The sequence below is a fragment of the Anopheles gambiae genome, chromosome 3 (genome assembly GCF_943734735.2).
Source record: "Anopheles gambiae chromosome 3, idAnoGambNW_F1_1, whole genome shotgun sequence".
Taxonomy (NCBI): Eukaryota; Metazoa; Arthropoda; class Insecta; order Diptera; family Culicidae; genus Anopheles; species Anopheles gambiae.
Genome location: NC_064602.1, coordinates 96,570,491 through 96,593,289, shown reverse-complemented (window position 1 = coordinate 96,593,289; position 22,799 = coordinate 96,570,491). Strand labels below are relative to the sequence as shown.

General features: G+C 47.1%; 1 protein-coding gene across 4 annotated transcripts in view; it reads right to left on the bottom strand.

Annotated features, from left to right (window-relative positions):
* The window catches only part of LOC1280437 (protein kinase C, brain isozyme), a 64,686-nt gene that overhangs the window by 19,407 nt on the left and 22,480 nt on the right, over window positions 1-22,799 (bottom strand). For 2 of the 4 annotated variants that reach the window (XM_061658416.1, XM_061658415.1), the window contains 3 exons: window positions 11,899-11,930; window positions 11,728-11,810; window positions 9,005-9,116 (listed from right to left, as the gene is read on the bottom strand). In XM_061658416.1, coding sequence (XP_061514400.1) covers window positions 9,005-9,116; window positions 11,728-11,810; window positions 11,899-11,930 — 227 coding nt within the window. Of the gene's footprint in view, window positions 1-3,214; window positions 3,324-9,004; window positions 9,117-11,727; window positions 11,811-11,898; window positions 11,931-22,799 lie in introns of those variants that run through there. The other 2 variants (XM_061658417.1, XM_061658418.1) reach the window with 2 other exon arrangements.

The window sequence follows — 22,799 nt, the reverse complement described above, 5'->3', positions numbered from 1 at the left end:
GGAACGGAGTTTCCTCTTCACCCACCGGGAGGTTATGTCTGTTTATTCCCTTTCCGATGTCAACAAAAACAAACAAACTCATCCGGGCTTCCCATTTCATAGGCCATTTCATTATGCTACAGCCATCGGCCTACTTTGCTATTTGAATGCATTAAAGCTTCCATTCGCCTGCCGTTGCTCGGGAAGGATAACCATCGTGCAGGACTGTGGGACGTGATTGAAACATTATCTGGCCATGGTTCTAACGTCACCCAAAGGAGCCCCGATTGTCATAGGCAGAAGTGAAATAGGTCATTTCTATTAACTTTATATCGAGATGAGTTACTGCTACGAGCTGTCTGCTACGATGGAAAGTAAACTAATGTTACAGTTTCATACAGGTTTTCCCCCCAAGCTGCCTAAACTTTGCTCAATTTATTATTTTAAGCAATTGCTTTAATGGCACAAAAAATACTTTCCTGAAAGCCGTTCAACTGTATTCCCGGATCACATTTGACGAAGGTGAGAACATTTAACGCAACTGCTGACCCATGCGAAACCCTTCGACATAAAAAAAACCCATCCTAAACAGGGCTACACTTGAGACAAAAGTAATGCCGACCACGTTCATAAATCACCAGACCCTCCGGAGCGCACTCTACCTTCGTTTTGCGAGCAGACAACACACGAAAAAAATGGGCTTTTTCTTTCCACCTCGGGCTGCCGGGCGGTGAGCTACCAGGCGTCTCCATGAGAGTGTTTGCAAAAATCACAATTCCGCCCGCCATTCTACCGAGCAAACGCGCCACAAAAACACAATCTTTGCCAGCATAACATCCTGATACGGCTAGGCTTGGCCCCCTCGAACACTGTGTGTCTGTGGAGAGCATGCCGCGAGCGCGGGGGCACGTCGTTTGCAAAGAAAAACAGGAAAAATTATTTCATGTCATTTCTGCAATCCATTCTCTCGATCATGCCCCGCACTGCCTGCACCCTTCTCCGTGCCCGATGCGTTATGATAACGTTCACACGGGTACGCTGTCGTCACCGGTGCCATCTATCATTTCCTTTGCCGACCGTGGGAAACATGCCAGCCAGAAACCCCGTAGCTCCCATCGCTTTTCCCCCTTTTGGTTGTTCGCTCGTCGGTTTTTCCTAACCAGCGGAACGTAGCGGAAGCAAATTTGTCAACCGGTACGTGCGTGCGTGTGTGTGTGTCGGTGACTGTGTTCTTTGGGGTTCGAGCGCTTCCTGTGCGTGCCCGACACAGCATCCTACCAGCTGTCTTGCAGAAACAAATACTTCCGAGGACACAGAGACACAGGCGCGCGCGCGCTTAGGCCCCCTTTTCTCCCGAAGGATTACACGCTCCACTCGGAAGCCGGTGGCCGTGGCCCCGTACGGTTTCCCTTTCGCACGGAGTTAATACACCGTGATTTATGATCGTTCACATGCTTCCGGTGAACGTGTGGCCAATTCCGCCCTGTTCCAGTACAAAGACAAAAAACGGCACCAGACACGAGGGCAGCTGAGATGGGTTCAGCGACGGAAGCGACGATCGTGTCGTGTTGCATAGCATAAAATGGGCAACATATTTCAGCACGCTGGAACCCTTCTCACCTGCGAGCGAGAGTGGTGGGAATGGCGTTGAGCGTAGTAAATAAAATAAAAGCTAAACTTAAAGCCTTGTTCGGCGTGGAAACGACCGGGTGGGCCCCCCGTGTGTGTATGTGTGTATTGGCATGATCGTATAAATTTCCCACGCACCTTCTATGGCTGGGGCAACATTTGCATAATCATTCAGTACGGGTCACAACCCTTTTCGGTAAAGCCCGGCTCAGGTGGGCGGAATGGCTCGAACGGGCGCACTAAATGTCACAGCAGCAAATGTCAAAGCGCCGAACTCGAATTGAAAAGATTAAAGTTTGGAAAGGTCCGCTTGATTTAAACGCAAACTTTGAGAATAAATAAATATGTTGTTTCTTTCCACCCGCCATACGTTTCCCCGTCCCGTCCCCGTATTACATATTTGCTCTACTCTATAATTCGACGGCAATAACCTCTACTGTGCTGCTAGTACGCATTACCATTCTACTATTCTAAATCAGGTGAGTGCAATAGAGAGACAGGCACATTTCCAACATACATTCCAAGAGGACACCTGCAACTGCATGTGAGTGCATTGACCAGCTAATGGTATCCCATCATCGCGGGTATCGTTCCTCGGGTGTGCTGGGTGTATTTGTGCAAGCTTCGTATCGACAAACATTCACATCACGTACGAGCGGGAACATTTCTAGTGCAGTAAAACGTTGGAAAGTTGCCATGTGCAAGGAAAAGCTTCAATTGAACCATCCAAAAACGATGCCTTGATGTAAAAGAAACCCTATCTCTAAGCAGTTAACAAACTCTCTAAAACGTGATTCTGTCGGGCGCATTGCATAACTTTAGGAGCTTTTGCGCTAGGGGCGCCTAAAGCTATGCAATTTGCATGACATTTGTAGAGAATTTATTAACCAATTTAAGGCGTCTTTTTTTACAAGCATCGTCTCCAAAAGTTCATTCTATCTTGGTGTGGGCGTGTGTGTGTGTGGGGGTGTAGGTTTTCTGGTCAGGAGATTTGTATGTTGCCCCAATATTAATGCAACGTTAAGTGCCGGGAGGTTTGGGATGCTTTTTCCTATTTTCTGTTGCTCACCGACTTGTGCTTTATGAAAGATGCTAACCTTTTCCGCAAGTAACCGTAACCCACCCAAGTCAATCAAATGAAGATAAATGACCCAAAACCAACCGAAAAGAAAACAGGGGAGAACAGGGAAACCGTATCATCCATATTAATGTCAAATAAAACAACTGCAATTAACGACGGTAACCTACAACCACAAAACCAAACCCAAACCTGTGTGTGATGGGTCGGGGATGAGCTGTTGTAAACTAATGATAGATTATTGCTGAACCCTAACTGCAGCCCTGTTCTGTTCCTCATACGAAGGGGTGGGTCAAAGTGAGGGATAACCTAAAGAGTAATGTACTATTAAGCCCTGGTTTCTGCCGTTGGTTTCTGTTTCAGTAGTGTTCGGTGTAAACTGTAAACGCAAAACGATAAAACAACCAATTCCATCAAACGGTGTGACGGTGTGTGATGCGCGCTATTCTATTCTATAAGGCTAAGAGTAGATGGAAGAGCGGACCGGCCAGAATACCGGACCCCGGACCGGTCAGCATTCGGTAGTACCTTGACACTTTAAACCCTGATGCGCAATCCCGTGCAGCATCGAACCGCAGTGATCGCAAAAGGTTGGTGTTATGAAAGTGTATCCTTGCCATTTGTGCGGGTTTTGTGCCTAGAGAAAAGTAGAGAGAACGGGTTGAAGAAAGAGAGAGAGAGAGAGAAAGAGAGAGAGAGAGAAAGGTGGAGAGAAAGTAGAAAAAAGAGCTGGTGCAAGAGAGGGTCGGTGTGGTTGCTTCCTTTGTTTGGCGGAAGATTTGCGCTTATCAAGTGCCATTCATTCCTTTGCTGGGCCAGTGGAAAAGCAACGAGTTTTTTTGCTGTTGCAGCAGCAATGGAACTTATAAGCTACACAGTAAGGTGAAAAGAATGTTTCAACCGTTCGTAGAAAACCAGTAACGAAACAATAAATAGTGAAAGTCACACACTGTGACGACAAACGCTCGGCTGGTAACGCTTCAACTCATGTAAGAAAACTGTTGCCAAAACTATATTTTTAGAATAACGTTTGCTGTTTGATGCAGTCGCAGCTTACATTCCAATCAACGCAAATACGCAATCATTCGCTCGAAACACAGAACACAAGCACAACTCACTCACTCACACATTCGTAGACGCGAGAAATAAAATCTTCCACTACTAAACTGAAATGCTTTACAACTAGAAATAATCAATCAATATACATAATTTAACCAAATAAGCAATAAAAAACGATAACGTCACGTAAACTGAATTTAAACCACCGAGATACAGCCGTGAGGAAGTTATCCGATTCGGTAACGAACCGGATTTCGCTATCTATCCCATCTCCAGGCGCGCCATCGTGGCCTTGGCCTCGCTTGTTAGCGGAAGCCATTACCCAATCTGTAGATAAACCACCGGCTCAAACAGATCGAGAAATTGCTATCACGGGATGCAACATGGCCCCCGCTCAATGGCTCGATAAAAGCTTTTTGGATTCACTGTACAGCCCCCAAAAAGAAAAGAAAAGAAACGAACAAGCGTTATACCCATGCTGTCTCCTCCCCCTCGGATTAAAGGCGTTGGAGGTCGTGCAATAGAAGTCATCCGGTGCGACCTTCGCAAGTTACCATTTGAGAGCGGCGTAGTAGCGAAAGCTTACGGATTGTTCTGTCACCTGTCAGCCGGTTGACACTGTTGACATCCCACACCAACCTCCATCAATTGCAAAGGAAAAGTTGGCCCCGTGGTGTTGACTTTTTTTTTTTTGCTCCAATTGTTGTTCCTATCGTGATTCTACGCCATTGTTTCTAGCTTTACTCTATTTGCTTTCTATACATCCGGGTTGCAAAACTTTCGCACAGAACTTTCCTGCTCAAGCAGCAGTTTCTTTTTGAGCTATTTCTTTGTTTTTGTATTGGAGCACATAGCAACGATACTGACGAAGATGTATCTTGCGTGTACGTCTGAGGAGACCCAACAGGAAACAGGACCACTCACTGGTGAGTCTTGTGCGGAATGCTTGTAAGCCGAAACAACAGAAAAAGTCGGCTCATGCTTCATTCATAAGGGTCGGAGGGGCGTGAAAGGACACCTCCCAAACAGGACATCTCTCACTGGCCCCAAAAACGCACCGCAGACAGCCTTACGGCCTTCTGTTACGGCTGACCCCATAAAAAGCAGTAACAAACAGTGTCGTTCTCCAACTATCACCGTTAAGTTCCGGCCGATTCGTTATCAAACACGGGGCACCTCTCGCTCTCTCACCTTTGCACGAAACCCGAACCGGTCCTCCTGGTTCAAAACCCCACTCAGCCGAGTGTTCCGGAAACTAATCAGCTTGAAAGTTCTGTCTCCCTTGTTGCGTAACGCATTTTGTATGTGTGTGTGTGACATTTGGCTTACACTACTTTCTTGTCTTTTTTTCGCGCTACTACTGCTGCTGACAAGGCAGAGGTCAACGGAAGTTCCCCCCCCCCCCCCCCCCCCCAAGTGGGTTTGTTCTCCTTTCCCACGGGTTTTTTTCTGTATGCCACAAGGAGGCTATCAATATCATTTAACGCATGTTTCTCGGTCCACCTTTCGTCCCATTTCGGTAGTCGATCACGACAACGTGATTACAAGCCAAACTACACACACACGCGGCGAAGGCGACGACGGCGGCGGCAGTCTCACGTTGTACGACGCTGCTCAAAAACGTGCCGAAACTTCCGCACTATCGCCGACTATGACGCAGATCGGCTGCTGCTGCTGCTACCGCCACACGACAGCTGGTAACGAGGCAGACCCGAAAATGAATTCGGCAAACATCTCCTCGCCCTCTCCCTCTCCCGCCCGAAGCTTATCGAAGATGTTACACTTCTTTAACGCTTCTTATCGAACCGACAAACATTGAATGAGAGGGAAAGAACAACTGTTGTCTTGCTTGCGCATTCTCTTTCTCTCCTGTTCGGTGTATCGGATCGTTTCCTCGATTTTGAAGCAATGACTCATGACAGATAAGATCGTCACTATTGACACGCATTTATTGGCTTAATTTGGACAAATAACGCAAAACGGTCAGCGATAGAGGAAACCGGTTCTAGCACTATTTATAATTTCACCCCATTTTCATTGGTTGAGTAAACATAGACTCTATTTTTAAAAAGTCACGATAACATCAACAATACAATAAGAGGTTAACATGATTCCGTTCAAATTATATTGAAAATCTTGCCTGAAAGTATGCAATCTGCTCTACAAATTGCCCTTAATCAGACAAAACCGCACACCTCGAAGCGATTAAATCGGAGCAGAGTGTTACAAGGTCACATTTGGTTTGCGCTGAATTTGTTTCAATTAGGCCCAAAAACACACAACCCGTCTTGGGGAGCGTCATCATCCACTTCACGCGCTACAAGACATCATCTGCGTGTGCCAGCTACGCTCTCCCTCCCTCCCTTCACCCCACATAATCAAGTGACAAATGATCAAATAGACCCAGGAATGATCAACAAGCCGTCCACAGCCAACTGCAACAACCCGCCATCATTCATCTCATCAAGTCGAGCGGACGAGCTGATTTACATTTCCCCATCGGGGGGAGACTCCCCGGGTTCCAATGTTTATACGGAGCCGGGAGTGGCCGGGAGCAGGGCGGGTAGTTCCGACGTACGGTAAATCATGACCATCAGACGCCATTAATTAGCGCCCGGGCCCGAGCCACACTCACTAAGGGCAGGCGCGTCCGAGACGCTTCACACGAGACACGACACTTGCCTGGGAGTCGGGATCTCATTTGCTCCGATCTCGGCACAGCCCCGATCCGATGTGCGCCGATAAACACCGTAAACACTTTGTTTAACATCGTTTTGAACTTTTTCTTCTTTTTTCATACATCATTTGCTGCGAGAGGTACCCAGGGAAGACCGGCAGAGCGGACGGTTAACGCGGGGACCAAAAGGTGCAAATTGGACGTGTTCCACTTCCTAGAATGTTGTCACCGTTGTGTGTTTGTGGCTCGGCGTGCTATCCGGCTATCCAAATCTATTGACAGTATTTTTCTTTCTTTTCCTTCTCTTTGATCTTTCCCTTATCTTGCTTCCCCGTGAGTGGACGACCACATTCAATGAGGTAAGAGCGTGTTTACAGCAGATTGTAAATACCTTTTTGCACGATGGCATTCAGACCGTACGGGCCTTTCCCGACGCGTCTGGGGGCAGGCGCTGTGGATGCGTAAACATACACGCAAAAACACGCACACACACAGCTGAGCAGTTTCAAAAGTAGGGAAAAAATATCATACCCCCGTGACAGATGGTCACACCGGATAACTTACACCTAGTACATCACACGGCACGGGTTTTCAAAGACGGACGGCGGCGACGGACACGTTCCATTGGCGATCGTGGATGATGTGGGTCGTCGTCTTCCCGTCGTCGTCTAGCAAACGCCTTATTTACCTCGCTTGACCCATCGTTTTGCAAACTCAAACCCCCCCCCCCTCCTCCCCTCGTCAAGACCCCTGTCAGTCGTCGGAAATGGATGACCGACCGGCTAGATAAACATTGCGTGCGGATGAAATGAAGAGCACAGACCCTTACCTGTCACGACGAAACGTATCGCGCCTCACGGGACGCGATGATCGGATCGGTCGGCTTTGGAGCACGGAGACATTCGGAATACTGTGTGTCTTGGGGAGGTGTATGACAATGAAGCAGCATGAAACTGTCACTCGACACACCCCGAGGCAGGTTATCTTCGGGTCATCTTGCCACCCCGTGTGTGGTTTTATAACCTTCAAACGACTGCCTTTTCAAAAACTGAAATAATTCTGTCCTCAGCAGCTCATCGGAGCAAGAAGTCGGCACCATCCACTCCCTCCCAACACAATCAAACGGTGGGCCAGTGGAGAGAGAGAGATATATATAAAAAACCAACACTCCCATTGAATCGAATTTCATCTTCTTTTCATCCTAAACTTACCACAAATGGATTTCCGATGAAGCCGTTTCAGCGCAAGAACCGGTGAAAACTTTATCTCTCCAAAACATCTTACGCGTGGCGGATCCACTCGGTTTGCCAACCGAACCGAGCCAAGTGGAGTGCGCCGTTACCCGGAGTTTCGTCTTCAAGCGAGTGACCTTGAAGTGTTTTAGCCCGTTGGAACGAAGTCGGTTTTACTGCTTTTTATTATTCTTCTCTATCTCGCATTCTCCATATGACAACTTTATCATCAACAGGCAAACAACAGCGGGAAAGGCAATCATCGTGTCTGTTTGTTCGGTTTCTATTATTTCTACATTCTTTTCTGTGAGCCAGGGTTTGCTATCCACACGGGCAATGTGGAAGAGCGATATCAAACTCTTTCGAAATGATGGTAGTTTGTACACACTTCAAACTGTCCACACAGTTTCGCTCGATTGGAAATAAGACACACAAGACACGTACATACATAAAGTCAAACATAAGACACAGAAAACGCAAAAAAAAACGGAACGAAAGTTGTAAACTTATTGCATACCGCGTCGCACACAGCTTCCACACGAAACCCTATCCCTCGTTCACGCTCACATTCATTCACAGTTGGTCTGTTAGGTTGCAGACGCATTTTCAGAATAACGTTCGGTAACTCGATCAAACCACTAACTACAAAGCTAGAGAAAGCACTAAAAATAGCACTACTTTATATGAGAAAAAACACATACAGAAGTTGTAAACGATGGAAGAAGATGAAAATGGCTTTTAAAAATCATGCATGCACAACATTTCGATACGGAGAACCGACACAGATTCATTGAAGAGTGAAGAAAAGCGTCCAAAAGTTGAAGAAACGACAGGAAGAAACGACATCATTCAAGCAAGATCAACAAACGGCATTTTTGTTGTTGACAACTATGGTGCATGTGTGATGCTGTGTGATGCTATGTAGTCGATGCAATGTGAGGCGTTAGTGGTGTGTGTAGAGTGCTTGGTTGTTCTTTTATTGAATTCGCGTGTTTTAATGGACACTTTAGGATCCAGCAAACTTGAGTCGGTTACATCGTGTGTATTTTTATTACGGTGTAGCGCGTCGATGACGTGTTAATCAAATATATGTAAAAAACATACAACATAGCAGTTAAATAGAAATAGTTGAAGTGATGGTGGCCAGAGATAGAACAGTGAAAGTGGTCTAGAGCGGGTTCACAGTGTACGCCAAAGAGAATAGAGAGAAAAACAGGGAGAGAGAGAGAGAGAGAGTTCTAAAGAAAGGTAAAACGGAAGAAACAGACAGATTTTACAGCGAGAAAAACGAACAAAACACGTCAAAAGAAAAAAAAATGGAACAAACAAAAACCATGTTGAGATCTTTACCTGTACACTTAAGCCCCTGGTGGATCAAACCGTACAACAGCGAACCACAGTGATCGCAAAACGTTGGACTCGAATAGGTCCACTCTTTAAACTCATGCTTGGTACGGGTGTCCTATATTGGTGGTTATTTGGTGTTGGAAGTGTGTCGGTGTGTTGGTTGGTCGCACACACACGTGTGCGTTTGATCGGTTTTGTGGGCCACCAGTTTTTCACGATTCACATGCATCGGGGGGGGATTTTTATTTCCACATAGTTTGCCAAATGAGTTTTTGGTTGCCAAGGTGATTTTGATGGAGTGAGAGGAGGGAACAGATGTAGGATCATGTTTTTGTTTTGTTTGCACCCATTGTGAGCAGGTTGATTTGTTGTTGTTGTTGTTGGTGGTGGTGGTGGTAGGGCCAAAAGTATCATCATGTTGGAATTGGTTCGTCGTTTCGGTTGTCAGTTGGAAGATTGTCATAATGATGATGAGTTGGGTTAAGTGATGTTCAATGACAATTTGTAAGGTTGATTTGTTTTTGTTTTTTTTATGTTTTGGTTTTGGCACAAAAATCATGAAATAAAAAAGTCGAAAATATAGAAACAGGAGAACGATTAGAACAGCTAGATCATCTATGAGGAATAAAACTTAAACTTAACGGCTAAAACTTAAATTTCACTTGTTAAGGTAAATAGAAAAAAATCATAATTATGTTCCTCAACTTATACTTAAAATCATCAGAATGTCGCGTGCTTCTCTTGCCTGTTAAAACGTATTCCAAATAATTAAAAACTGAAGCTCATTGTAAATTGAATGAAAAAAAACACATCAACATAAGTATAGAAAGCGTTTTCCCTGATGACTTTTCTGTGGGTTTTTCGTGTATGATTTGTGCGATAAGAACTGCATTTAAAATACGCCAAACTGCAATCAGCGAACTCTATTCTAGTGGCTCTATTCTATAGCGCACATACACTCACACAAAAACTAGCTATGCACTAGCAAATCGTACTCGTCCTCCGGAACCTGTCCTGTTGAATTTTTACATCCAATTCGGTTCAATTTCGGTCTGAAGCTTTTTAGTCTTATCAGAGTCTTATTAGAGTCTGAACTCTAATTAGGTACCAGAGGCAAAACCGATTCGCATTGCAAGTAACGGCAGCAGCAGCAGCGGTAGAAGAAAGTAGTACAAACATATTCGACGCAAACACTGGCTGACGCAGCGGTTCGCACCAGCCGGTCCAGTTTCTATTCTAAAGCAACTCGGAAATTCAACTCAACGCAGGCAGCAACTCTTGCTCTATAAACTAACAGGCTGATCGCTTATCTATTGAATTCGCTGCTTTAATTTATTTCATGCACGCACTCTTCAATGCTGTCGACACACAGGTGATTGTTGCAAAACGTAAATACGTGCCATATGCCAACTGTTCCACTCTGTACCATACACACCAGCAGTTCGACCTATCGAGCTACCTCCTTTTGCCTAATGCTTTCTTTTTTTTCTGCCGAAGGAAGCTTGCTGCTGCATCATTTTGCGTTTATTTTGATTTGTTAGATTAAAGCGAATGCATAAGATAACGAAAAACTACCGACTCTTTAGCCTAGCTGAAAGTATAGGAAGCATCGCGAATTACTGTACAGAAAGTGGGAGCGAAGGGAACGGCTCGGAATAAAGTAGACAACGAACAGGGTGTAGGCTCGCTAAATTACTAACATCTCGTTGCATCTTGATCATTATTACTAGGCTGATCGTCTCATCAATTTTCACGCTCAATATAAACTCTGTCAAAGTGCGAAATTGATACGCTTTCCAGCTGTCAACTGCCATCGTAACACGCTTGTCGCACCGATTCGTTTGCCGCGATATTTCATTGCGCCGTAACCGCTTTATTCAATTAGCGTACGCAAACGATCCGTGGAGTGGAAAAGCAAACAAAAAAACCAACCGTAAAACTAAACAACCGCGGGGAGCTCCGTCCGACGCCCCCAAACGCCTCCCGAAGAAGATGATTTGTTAAATTAATGCAAAAAGAAACATCGTACACAGCACACCGGGTGTTGGAACGGAAACGGCCACAGCGAAACGAGGTAGCCAAAATAAAACATAAATTACACTTCCACGAAAAACCGCTAGGGTCGCCAAAAGGAGCAAACAGGCCGTAAAACAAATTCAAAGTGTATAAAGAATAGTCGCGGTGTGGTGCGAGGGGGGAAAAAAGAGCACCAAACCCGGTGCTCCAAGCTGGTCCGGCACTGGATCTCTTACACCCGGGGTTCGGGGTTCGGATCGGACCGTTTGGATAAAGCTATTTTTATTCCGAGCCAGGATGGGAGGGGGCGGCATTGTGCGACTGAGGGCAAAGAAAGCAGGAGCAAGAAAATATGGAACAAGTTGCGCGAATGAGCCGAAACGAAGCCAAGATTTAACTAACAAACAGAAACAAACCAAAAAAAGATCGTTCCAAAATTAGTAAAGAGTAAATTGCTCAAAAAATGAAACACGAAAGCGGCGCATGAAAAACGCTATTATCAACAAGAAATTCAATAACCCTTCTCAAGCTAGCAAGTAATCGAAGAGTCAAAACGCGTTTCTTTTCTTGGGCGGAGGTAAAGGTAAAGTAAATCTTAAATTATCTAAAACGGTTCAAAAGCGGCATTATTATTAAAATAAATCATCAACTAAAACGAGGTATAGATAAGTAAACGAACAAAACTGGGAACTAAATCGGCCCGTACTTACATCGGAATCTGCTCCCTTATCCGCACCCGGACACTTGAAGGTAACGTACTCGTGGCATCGTTTGTGAACGACAAAGGAACAAACTGTTGGAGTCGAAATGAGAACAATCACATCACAGATAAATAAGTAACGCGCAAATCAGTTTGGATCAGCTTTGCGCTCCGTACGTACCTTGACATTGGAATCCTTGCTTGCCAAAGCCCCTGTGGTGGGAAAAGTTATACGATTAATAACGCCGCAGCACCCAGCCGCCGTCAAGAAAATGGAGCGAAAATGGTGGCATGAAACGAGAGAGATTGGGAGAAGAGATAACAGTGAAAATATAATTAATTTACTACCGGATGGTGGCTTAACGTTTTGTAAATGATCGGGTTGGGTCAAGCGGGCGCTATCGCTCGCTACAAATTTCCACCTCCAGTTCCCCAGAACTCCTCCAACTCGTCAGTGTGTGTGCGTGTGCTAGGTTCGGTTTTGGGTTTTGTTAATATTTCACCACGAAAAAACCCTCAAATCGATCCCATGGAACACGCCGTAGTCGCAACAGTCGTTGTCGCAAGGGCACACGACGAAAACCAGCCCCAATCGATGGACAAATTTAAATAAAATATTCCACACTCTACAGGTAGTAGCGCGGTTGGTCGCCCTTTTTTGGAAAAGAAAAAACGGAACATAACAAACCTTGCCCCCCCCCCCCACCTCCCCATCATCATCCTCGTCATGGCGTGGGGCATGACAAAACCGCACACGCACGCCAGCCGGGATTTTCCCTCGGGGCTTCGGGTTTTGGTTGGGCGGTTTGTTGTGTTGTTTTCTCTCCTCCTTGGGCCTCCCTTACTGCTTCGAATTTGGATAAAATTGATGAAGTGATATTATGTAAGTGTGGACAGTGGGGGCCGCGGGAACCCCGAGGGCGGGCGGCCCTTCAGCTCGCTGCGGGAGCGTTTGTTTGTGACGCGCCGTTTGTCATAATAATTAAATTTTCCGAACACTCAGCTCCGGTCCGGAGGCCCAGCTGCGGTGTGTTGGTTTGGTGTGCTCTGGCAGCGTGTTTTTTCCCTCCCATCGCTCGGTGTTGCTGTTTGTTTTGCTAGCTACCGTTCTGCTCGATCTAGTTACAGCCGTTACGGTCGCTAACTCGTTCGGGGGTTTTTTGGCTCGTTCATCAAGCTGGAAAATAGTTTTCCATCAGGCCACAGTCCACAGACCACATTCCATTTGCGGGGCAGTTGAACTTACCATGCAAGGTTAAGCTAACGCAATGAGGGTTTTGTAGAAAGTAACAGCATCAGTTTCAACGTTTTTTCCTTTCCATTTATTTTGGTCCTTCGAACCGGATTCAACGGTCATTATTTCTTGCCTCTATGTTAATTAGTAAGGGTCGTACTCGTTCTCGTGGACGTAAATTTACCTTTCTTTCTGTTTCAGCGAAATTTTCCATCAATATCATCGACCCAATCCCACATTAACCACATAATTAAATTCATATTTACCTCGCCAAACGCGCGCGTGTAATCGATCACGGCCGAAACCTCCGTGACAGATCCTGTATCAATCCTATTTCCGCTTTCGCTCTTTGTAGCGGAACATGCCAAAGCCCCCTGCGCGTAGGCTGTATTTGGAGGCCGCATCCCAAACATCCCAAAACAAACACTCGCACAGCGTTTGGTGAGTTGATTGAGCTGCGAATTACTATTTTAGCACCAGACTCCGTCCTGGAAGCCTCTTTCCAATCGATTTTCCTCCCTATCGGTTGCCGATTACAGCCACGGTAAGCTCGTAATTTAGCGCAAAATCTCGTCGTCGAAGGCACCAGAAAAAGCTGCTTTTCCGGATGTTCAACGGCAAATCAAAATAGCTTCCACATAATTTCCACATCAAAACGCCCATCCCGATCGAGATCGAGAGGACTGGTTGCCATCTTAACCGGCAAGGTATTTTGGCAAGCCACCTTCTGCCGCTGGTTGCTCTTTATTTATTATGGCGTGAAAATTAAATGAGCTTCTCCATTCTTCGGCGCTAGCAACCGGCGGGGACCGGCTACCGGCTAAGACGACAGCAACCCAGTGGCTCGTCAAAGTTCGTCAAAAAGCCTATCAAACCCCATCATCCATAAAGCAACAGCTTCGGAAGCAGATGCTGCAGCAGCCTTATGGCTTAAGCATAAACGGGAGCGTGCGTCTGTCGCCCTTCAGAGTGTCACGAGTTCACGTGTGTGTTTTGTTCAATAATTTACACGCATAATTTCCACCCCATCGCCCGGGTTCCCGGGTGTGCACTTTTCCGGTTCCACGAACCGGGTTTTATTGCAAAGCAATCATTGCCCCGTTTGCCTGGTTTGGGGTGGGCGCACCTGGACGCACAGATAAGACGCACAAAGGTGCGACCTGGAAACGAATTAATGCAGGTAGCGTGAAGAGGTCCCCTCGGCTCTTCGGCCTTCCGGCCCTCCCCGGGCAAAGCTCCTTACAGCGTTACAAAGTCAGCCGCTGGCTGCCGCATCAATATTCCTAACGACAGCGCCCGGAATTGCTTTCGCCCTTCGCCGAGGGTCCACCGGTTCGCCTCCTTGCTTGCGGGATCGAAATTCGAAATGAATATTTAATCGTGTAATTTATTCGGTTTCACTTGCCTAACAATTCATCCCACCAGCCCTTTTGGGGAATGAGTGGGAATGGGGGAAGAGAAGGGTAGAATATTCTCACGCACTTATCTACCTCGATCGCACATTCCACTCTTCCACTCCTTAGCCACCGGGTTCATGTCACTGATGCCCAAACCCATTAACTCTCGGATGTGCGGTGTGCGCGAGGCGACGACCTTGCGCGAATATTCTTCGCGTAACGGCCATTCGGTAATGGAAATGGCACGCCGGCAGCCAATGGCGATAATGGCAAAACCGGTACCAGTGGGGGAAAGAAAACCCGTCCCTCGTCCCTTTTTTTCCCGCCCCCCCGAATGATGGATGATGGTCCGATGCGAAGGATATCGAGTTCGACGTAAATTAAACACTGGCCCTTCGCGGCTGCGGCGAGATTTTCCATGCTCAATATTCGCCCCCCTATGATGGTTGATTTATGTCTCTAGCTGTGTGTGTGTGTGTGTGTAGAAGGACGGAGTTTTTTGTCCGCCAAAGTCCATTTACTTATTCTTCGGTGTCGTTGATTAACTTTTCATTTTGTTCCATGTCGAGAAGATCTCTTGCGATATTAGGGCCGGATCAGGCTGATGTAATCGATACAGTTTTAGAGCCTCCGCTACACTGGTAAGCATTTGTGGTCGTTTTGCTGTATATTTTTAATATAAAACTCCTGCAAGTCTTTCATCGCAAGCTAAATCATTTTAAAAAAGCAAGTTCACGCTCACTGTCCGGAGCACAACAGCACTATTACAGCCACGAACGACAATTATTGCACTTGCCTTTACCAACGTCCAAAGACTTTGATCCGTCACAGCAGCGCAAAAATTTTCCGTTCTGCAAGGGCCGTTTGTTTCTTTCCTTACTTCTTTGCACCAAATTGAGGCAGCGAAAAAAAGCGAAACAACACCCGAACCGAACCAGTGGAAAAATCAAATTTAACCCCCCGAACCAAACAAAAAAAAAAACCAAAACCACACCGACAAACAACGTTAGCATGGGCCACACACCACCAAGACGGCGACGACGAACGGGCCAGGGCCGAAACATTTTGCTGCAGCCGGCGGCTATCAAGCAGCTGCTACTGTTGCCGCTATTAAACGCGAAAAGAAAGAGAAAACACCCGCCCTTTGAGCTACCAACACCAAACACCCGCCCGGTATGATCGGCGCAGCACTATGCTGAATCCATTACCCAGCGGAAATCAACCGAAACTCGGTAAAGCGACGAAAAGAAGGGCAGCCAAAGTTGTGTTGCCCGCCGCCGAACAAATGCGGTAGGAAATTTGGATCGGTTCCCAAACTCTCTCCCCCCAAACCGGGCTCCAGAAGGAGAGGAGAGAAGAAGAGAGTGAGAAAAAACCCACCACCCTTCCCAAAAGCACCAGTGCCGATGATACTCTGCTTTGGTTTGGTGGAAATTGAACCAACCGCACCACAGCGCCTTCCGACCCGCCCTCCTTCAAGACGTCAAAAAGCTACCAAACTCAAACCCCCTTACATCAATGTCCTGTTTTCCTCAACGGCTTACACCTCTACCGCGACGCTCCCAATCGAAGTAGGCGAAGAAGAAAAGGCAATAGCTCAGGCAGAGGAAGCCAACAACAACCAAAACAAATGGCAAAAAACGGCTTGCAAACCACACACACACACACAATGAGTGGAAAGAAAAGCCTGCAGAGAATTGGCGCTGATGGAAGCTGGCTGGGTGGTTTTTTTCCAAGCCGTCGTGGGAAAGTGTGGTTGCCCTCCGGGCGATTGAGGGGCGTGGGGGGAGGTAGAAGACGCTTGCAATACAAAAGAAGCCAGTCCGGACAGGGCGGCCGGACAAGGAGGGAACAGATGTGTGGGAAATGGCGAAAGCGCTTAATAGGAAACGGCTTTCACACCGACCGACCGACCGAGAAGCGGTGGCTTTATTTCGTTTAGGACGTGGCAGAGTGATAAGGAACAGGCTGATAGCTGTCCAAAACCGGTAACAGAATAACAAATAACGTTTCAGAAATGTATTAAGATGTTGTTGAGGCGCACGGAAAGGGAAGGAAAACATAGAAATGTGGGAGAAAAACGAGAGAAAACAGGAAAACTACAATAGATAATTAAAGTATAAAACAAATTAAGGAAAAAAATCAAACATCATTAAAAACAAAACATAATATGTTATTGGAAAATTAAAGAAACAAACACACTGATTTTCTGTGACACTTTTCATACGCTTGAAGACTAAAACAGTGACGAAACGACCTGTTACACTGTTGCCTGCGTGTGCAAAGTGTGAGTGAAAAAGAAATGATCCCAAACCTCAACGCCTTTCTGCCTCGAAACCAACCCAGCCGGAAAACTGTTTGCTTCTTGGGAAAACACACACACACACATACACACACACAGCCACAGCAAATCTTTGCACCACTTTTTGCATTGTGTTTTACAGTATCTTTTCGCTGGAATTACCCTTTCCCGTTCATGTGGGAGAACAAACTTTGCTTTAATGCAAAGTTTTCAACATTGTGTTTGCGTGTGTTTGTGTGTGTATTGGTCCACCCTCCAGTGTGTGTGTGTGCACAAGCGAGACACAAAGAGAGCGGGAGATGATGCTGTGGTTGAAAAAGTTGCCCAATACCTCCGTACAAACACTTGCGTCACCGCGCAGGGTCCCAAGGCAAGCAGGTTCCTCGCCTGCTTACTCTGAAAGAGAAAAAAGAGGAAAGTCCATCTCTCGGGAATACGTCGCTCTGTTCCAGGAGTTTTTCCGTGTTTCATACTATTATAGCTTCGTCCCAGGTCCTCAACACACCTGCAGGGACCTCCTCGCCAAACCCCAACCAGCGGGAAGGGAAAACTTCGCTCAAAGAACAAAACTACCCAAGGTGGCAACAGTAGCGGCAGATAAGCGCTACGTGCGCCCGGGATCGGGGACGTCCCGACAGAACCCGGGCCCTGACCAATGTGAAACCGTGCATGAAACATCACCCTTCAGCAAGATCAACATTTCCAGGAAATGTGTTTTCAATGTGTGTGCTTTCTTCGTTGACTAAACCAAAAATTCCGCAAAATGTTTACCTTCGCCTTCGTCGTCATACTCGCTTGGACTTCTTATCGAGCTGACAAATATTAATTTAGAAAGCAGAGTACTTTTTTTGTGCCAGTGTGCCCTTCCCTGTCTCTATCGAAATTGGTAATTTTCTTGCGCTCCTTTACAATGTCTGCCCTCTTTTTTTATTCGCTCCTTCTTCCACAAGCAGCCAAACGAAAGATTGTGCTGATGACCAGAAGGTGCTAGTCACCTCGTTCTAGTACGACGGGTTATCGGTGTCATAAATTTTTCCCTACTCCTTTTTTTTTGCTGTTGTTGTTGCTACTTCTGCCAGTCTCGGGAGAGATTTTGTAACAGAAAACCCTACAGCACAGCATGTTTTTGACTTCAGTTTGTTGGGTTTCTTTCTTATCGGTGTTTGCTTTCTTTCTTTCCTTGACACGGCCAGCCGCAGCGTAGGATATCGGTAGCAGCCGCACGAGGAGTATTTAGGCGTTGACGTGATGAATGACCGATGTCAGATAAGGATAAAACTTTTACCTTTTTTCCTCCTATTTTTGTCGGCAAGCGTTCGTTTAGGGTCTGTGGTTGTCACCAGGAAAGATGGTAACAGTTGTGAATGTTACAAGATGCTTTGTCTTTGAGTACGTAACCTTATAAGTTTCGAAAAGCATGGTAAAAACTAGAGCTTTGGCTGTTTACCTTCCAAAAAGCGTACCTTTTGGCGCTTAAAGCGCAAAACTGCACAGTTCTTTCAAGATCGTTCAAATTATTTCCAATATAAAACGCTGGAACATCTAATCCCTCTGCAATTTAGAATCCTGCCCGAGTCAAATTAAAACCCACCTGCATCCCCCGCCTTCCCACCAACATGTTGGCATGTTGACAAATTTCATTAAAACCATTCACCCCGAACTAGTGTTGGGAAAAAGAGCACAATTAGGTGTGCTGTGCGCACACGCACGCACATCTCAGTGTGCGGTGCACATTTCGCACTGTGCGCGCACTCCGCACTGTGCGCGCACTCCGCACTGTGCGCGCACTCCGCACTGTGCGCGCACTCCGCACTGTGCGCGCACTCCGCACTGTGCGCACACTCCGCACTGTGCGCACACTCCGCACTGTGAGCGCACTCCGCACTTTTCGCACAGTGCGAGCACACTTCGCACGGTGCGCGCACTTTTCGCACACTCCGCACAGTGCGAGCACACTCCGCACTTTTCGCACACTTCGCACAGTGCAAGCTTCACTTGCTTCACTTTGCACTGTGCGAGCACACTTCGTACCATGGTGGTACGTACACAAAGGCCACGACCACACGACCAGTGACAGCTTTTTCTCTTAGAGTTCATTTACTCAGCCATCGGGTTCGTCTAACAGTGGATGAACTTGGCGGACACCTGACCTCTTCAAGCCCAACCCCCCCCCCCACTCCGCCCGCCCATCCACGATGGCTATTATTGGTCCAGAAACAGAAAGCATGTGTAGATCCATGCAAATATTGGAAACTCCATTGATTTGACATACACCTGTTTCGAATCCTTTAAAGGGTATAGACAATATTTTTTCAATCTAAGAGCCCCCTTCTACGCTGCACTTCATTCCTCGCTCTTCTTTTCCACCCTTTTACGCATGGCAAAAGCGCAGAACGCTGAAACACGCGCGCACTGCTGAAATCAATACAATTTAATCTTCGTTGGCCCAATGCATTGGGTAGAGCGAGAAACAACATAATTCTTTGCAAGTGTGTATGGCCGGTGCACGAGCACACCGAAACCGCGCGGAGACATTTGCTGCGATAATCGAATGCACAGAACGCTGCGCTTGACCACCATCGAAAACCCGTTTCACAAACACAAGGATACAACACACCCAGACAAAAATTTAAAGGCCCCGAAACACAATATCAACACAGCGGTCCGTAGCCGAAGAAATTATCAGGAAAAATCGGCTGACATCAAGCACGCGTCTCTTTAAAACAACTATGAACTGTGAAGGTCGTAGGTAAACGACGCTCCAATGGGTTGAGGTTTCTCTTGAATTTGACTGAGATGAAATGTGTCTGTGCTTGTACTCGGAGCCACCGCTTTGCGATTGTGCAATAAAACAGACAGCTGGTTTCACGCGAAAACTGTTATTCGCGTCGCAGGCTTGCGGTAGCAGCGCATGTTTTGATGCAAAAATTACAATTTTCACTCGGAGCCCTAGTCAAATTTTGTGATTAACTGAAGAGAAGGGAACATGGGACAGAGCGAGAGGGGGGGGGGGGGGGGCGATGGGCATGTGTGTGGTATGAATGTGTGCAAGCGATTTATGGATCTTTGATTCGCCCCGACTTGAACTCGTTGCACCAACGGATCGGAGTCGCTAATGCTAACTGATGCTAATGCTTAAAGGCGGTTTGTCAAAATATGCTCAGTACTACACCACCTGACTTCCTGTAACATGGTACGAAGTGTGCTCGCACAGTACAAAGTGAAGCACTGCACGAAATTTGCGAAACATGCTTGCACTGTGCGAAGTGTGCGAAAAGTGTGGAGTGTGCTCGCACTGTGCGAAGTGTGCGAAAAGTCCGGACTGTGCTTGCACTGTGCGTAAAGTGCGCGCACTGTGCGGAGTGTGCTCGCACAGTATGAAGTGTGCTCACACTGTGCGGAGTGTGCGAAAAGTGCCCGCACTGTGCGAAGTGTGCGAAAAGTGCGGAGTGCGCACGCACTGTGCGAAAAGTGCGCGCACCGTGCGGAGTGTGCTCGCACTGTGCGAAAAGTGCGAAGTGCGCGCACTGTGCGAAAAGTGCGAAGTGCGCGCACTGTGCGAAGTGTGCTCGCACAGTACAAAGTGTGCTGTGCAGTGCGCACAATGAGGTGTGCTGTGCGCACAGTGCGCACTCGCGCACAATGCCCAACACTACCCCGAACCGATCCAGTGTCGGCAAGCGTTTGCAGGAGTGCGACACCGAGTATGATTGAATTTACACCTAGCCCATCACCAATCGCTTGCTCTGGCACTCTGGCTTCTCGAATATCCGTCCGTCACCATCCGTTCTCTCCCAACCAACCGACGTACTGCATCGTACCGGAGCACCGGTGGAATGTTTGCTCGCTGAAACCCACCGTAAGGAAGCCAGAATAATTTACACTCCAAATCACTCGAGCTCTTTTGCCGCGCACACCGTGCCCAACTGGAGGGAAAACATAAAGCACCTCTCCTCCGAAAAAAAAACGTCCCACCGCCACACGAGGTAATAGGATTTTCGTCGTCAACAGACGTCGCCCGCAACCCCTCAAACAGAGCCACCAAGAGCCACGACCCGTCGTCGACGCGCGAGAACTCTCCCCCGAGAGAAAGAAAGCTTGCCGGCGGCTTGGGCACATCGAAAACTCGAGCCAGCAAGGACGGAAGCTACGGTGAAGCTGAAAATTCATTTCTTTTCGAACTGTGCACCGTTTCCATTTATTATTAAATAAGGTACAATGCTGGAGAGTCGGTTACGTGCTCCAGGTCCGGCACATGTTCGGCACACACACAACCAGGAAATGGAGAGCCAACGCGTGAACAAGTTTCGCTAATGCCACGGACACAGCATACGGTAACGTGGGAGCTTTATTGTCGGTGGTTCTTTTCGGACGGCCACTAGTGCTTGTGAAGTGAAGTTGGTCTGCAGACGATGAAGTTCAAATTTGTCGCTTTATTTAATTTTCACCTTTATCAAGTGGCGTCCGTGCCATGGGACAATGTTGTAGTTTTTGGGGCCCTCAACCAACAGTCCATCGTAAAGGGGAAACAATATTTTTAAGCTTTTTACCAGCTTTTCCATGCAATTGTGTAAAATAGCACAACGACAACAACAACAAAAAAAACAACGAAGTCATCACATCTGCCAAACGGAACCCTTTCAAATTGTTCCGGTTGAATTTTCCCACCGGGCCCGTACATGACAAGCTCCCCCAGCAGCAACAGCAGGCCTGGGAGAAACAAACATCATTTGGTCCTTCGAACCGGATTTCTGCGCTCGTTCCGATGACGCAGGAGAAATGGCACCGAAAAGCTTTCGCATTAACCATGGCTGCTTCGTGTGTGTGTCTGTGTGTTTGTACGTAACCGCGTGACACGTCTACAACACGTCATGTCACACTGGATGGAACTTTAGTTTGCAGTTCTTCGTTCGGGCACATTCTTTTTCCCTCGTCGCTTTCCATGTACCGTGTATGTGTGTGTATGTTATGTAAGCTTCATCGCCCATTCTGACTGATTCCAACCGATATGGCATGGCGGACCGTCACTGAACCGTTAAAGGTGGCTCCCTTGACAGAAGCCAGCAAACTGTTGCTCGGTGCCAACTTCCGGCACACGTACATACAGACACACACGTATCCTAAGGTAACGACGATCAGAATCTCATTTGCCTTCCAAACGTTGCGGTACAAACTAATGGCAAAGCTCTAGCTTGCCAACGCTGAGCAGAGTACCGATTGAACCCATCCCACCGAGTTATAACACCAAACGAACCCTGAAAAAAGACCTACCATTTGCCTGGGACACCCTCTGGAGCACACACGGCAAACACAGGAAGGCTTAAACCCAACCAGAAGGTTGATGAGATGAAAGGCAACTCGATACCGATGGGGGACGATGATGTGTAGGGGGAAAAGTTGGGAACACTTTTTTCGTGTCCGCGCTGCCCTAAACATGGCCTACCTCAAACCAAAGTATGCAAAGGCAGAACCAACCGGGAGCGAAAATATGTCAGGTGATTGTTTCAGATCAAAACCCATTACGGGGAACCACCGGGGAGGTGTCCTGTGACGAACTACATGTTCGATATGGGGTTGAGGAGCCACCCAGGGCCAGCACGTCCCCGGATCTAACAAAACAGTCCTGAGAACCAGCCTTCGGGGCCATTTTCTGGACGTATACTTTTTCCCCCACACAATCCGAATCCTTTCGTCCAACAGCCAACATCAAAATCCAAAGCGAAAAAAAACAACAACCAGCAAAACAGATGAGATGAAAAGCATTGCTAGAGGCAGAAGGGTGCGCCGTTGGTTGAATTGGTAGAAAAACTTGTTGAACCAGGACGATGGTGACCATCCACACAGAGCACGGGATGGAAATAGAATATTGGCTCCCGCCGGGTTCGTTTTTCGACTAGTGTGGACGAAGCGGCTCCCACCAATCAAACCGGTAGGGACGGAACAGCAATCCGTCCTTGTGATGGGCGTCTCTCTCTCTCTCTGAGCGTTTTTTCCGTCCATCGTTTCATCAGAACATGATATCCATCCGGCAACCTGTTATTTCATTCCTGTGACTGAGCACAAGCTATTTCCATATCGCTCTCCAGCCGTGTTTGTGAACATTTAAGGTGCACGCCGCACAAGCCCCATGTCTGCCCCATGGCTCCCAG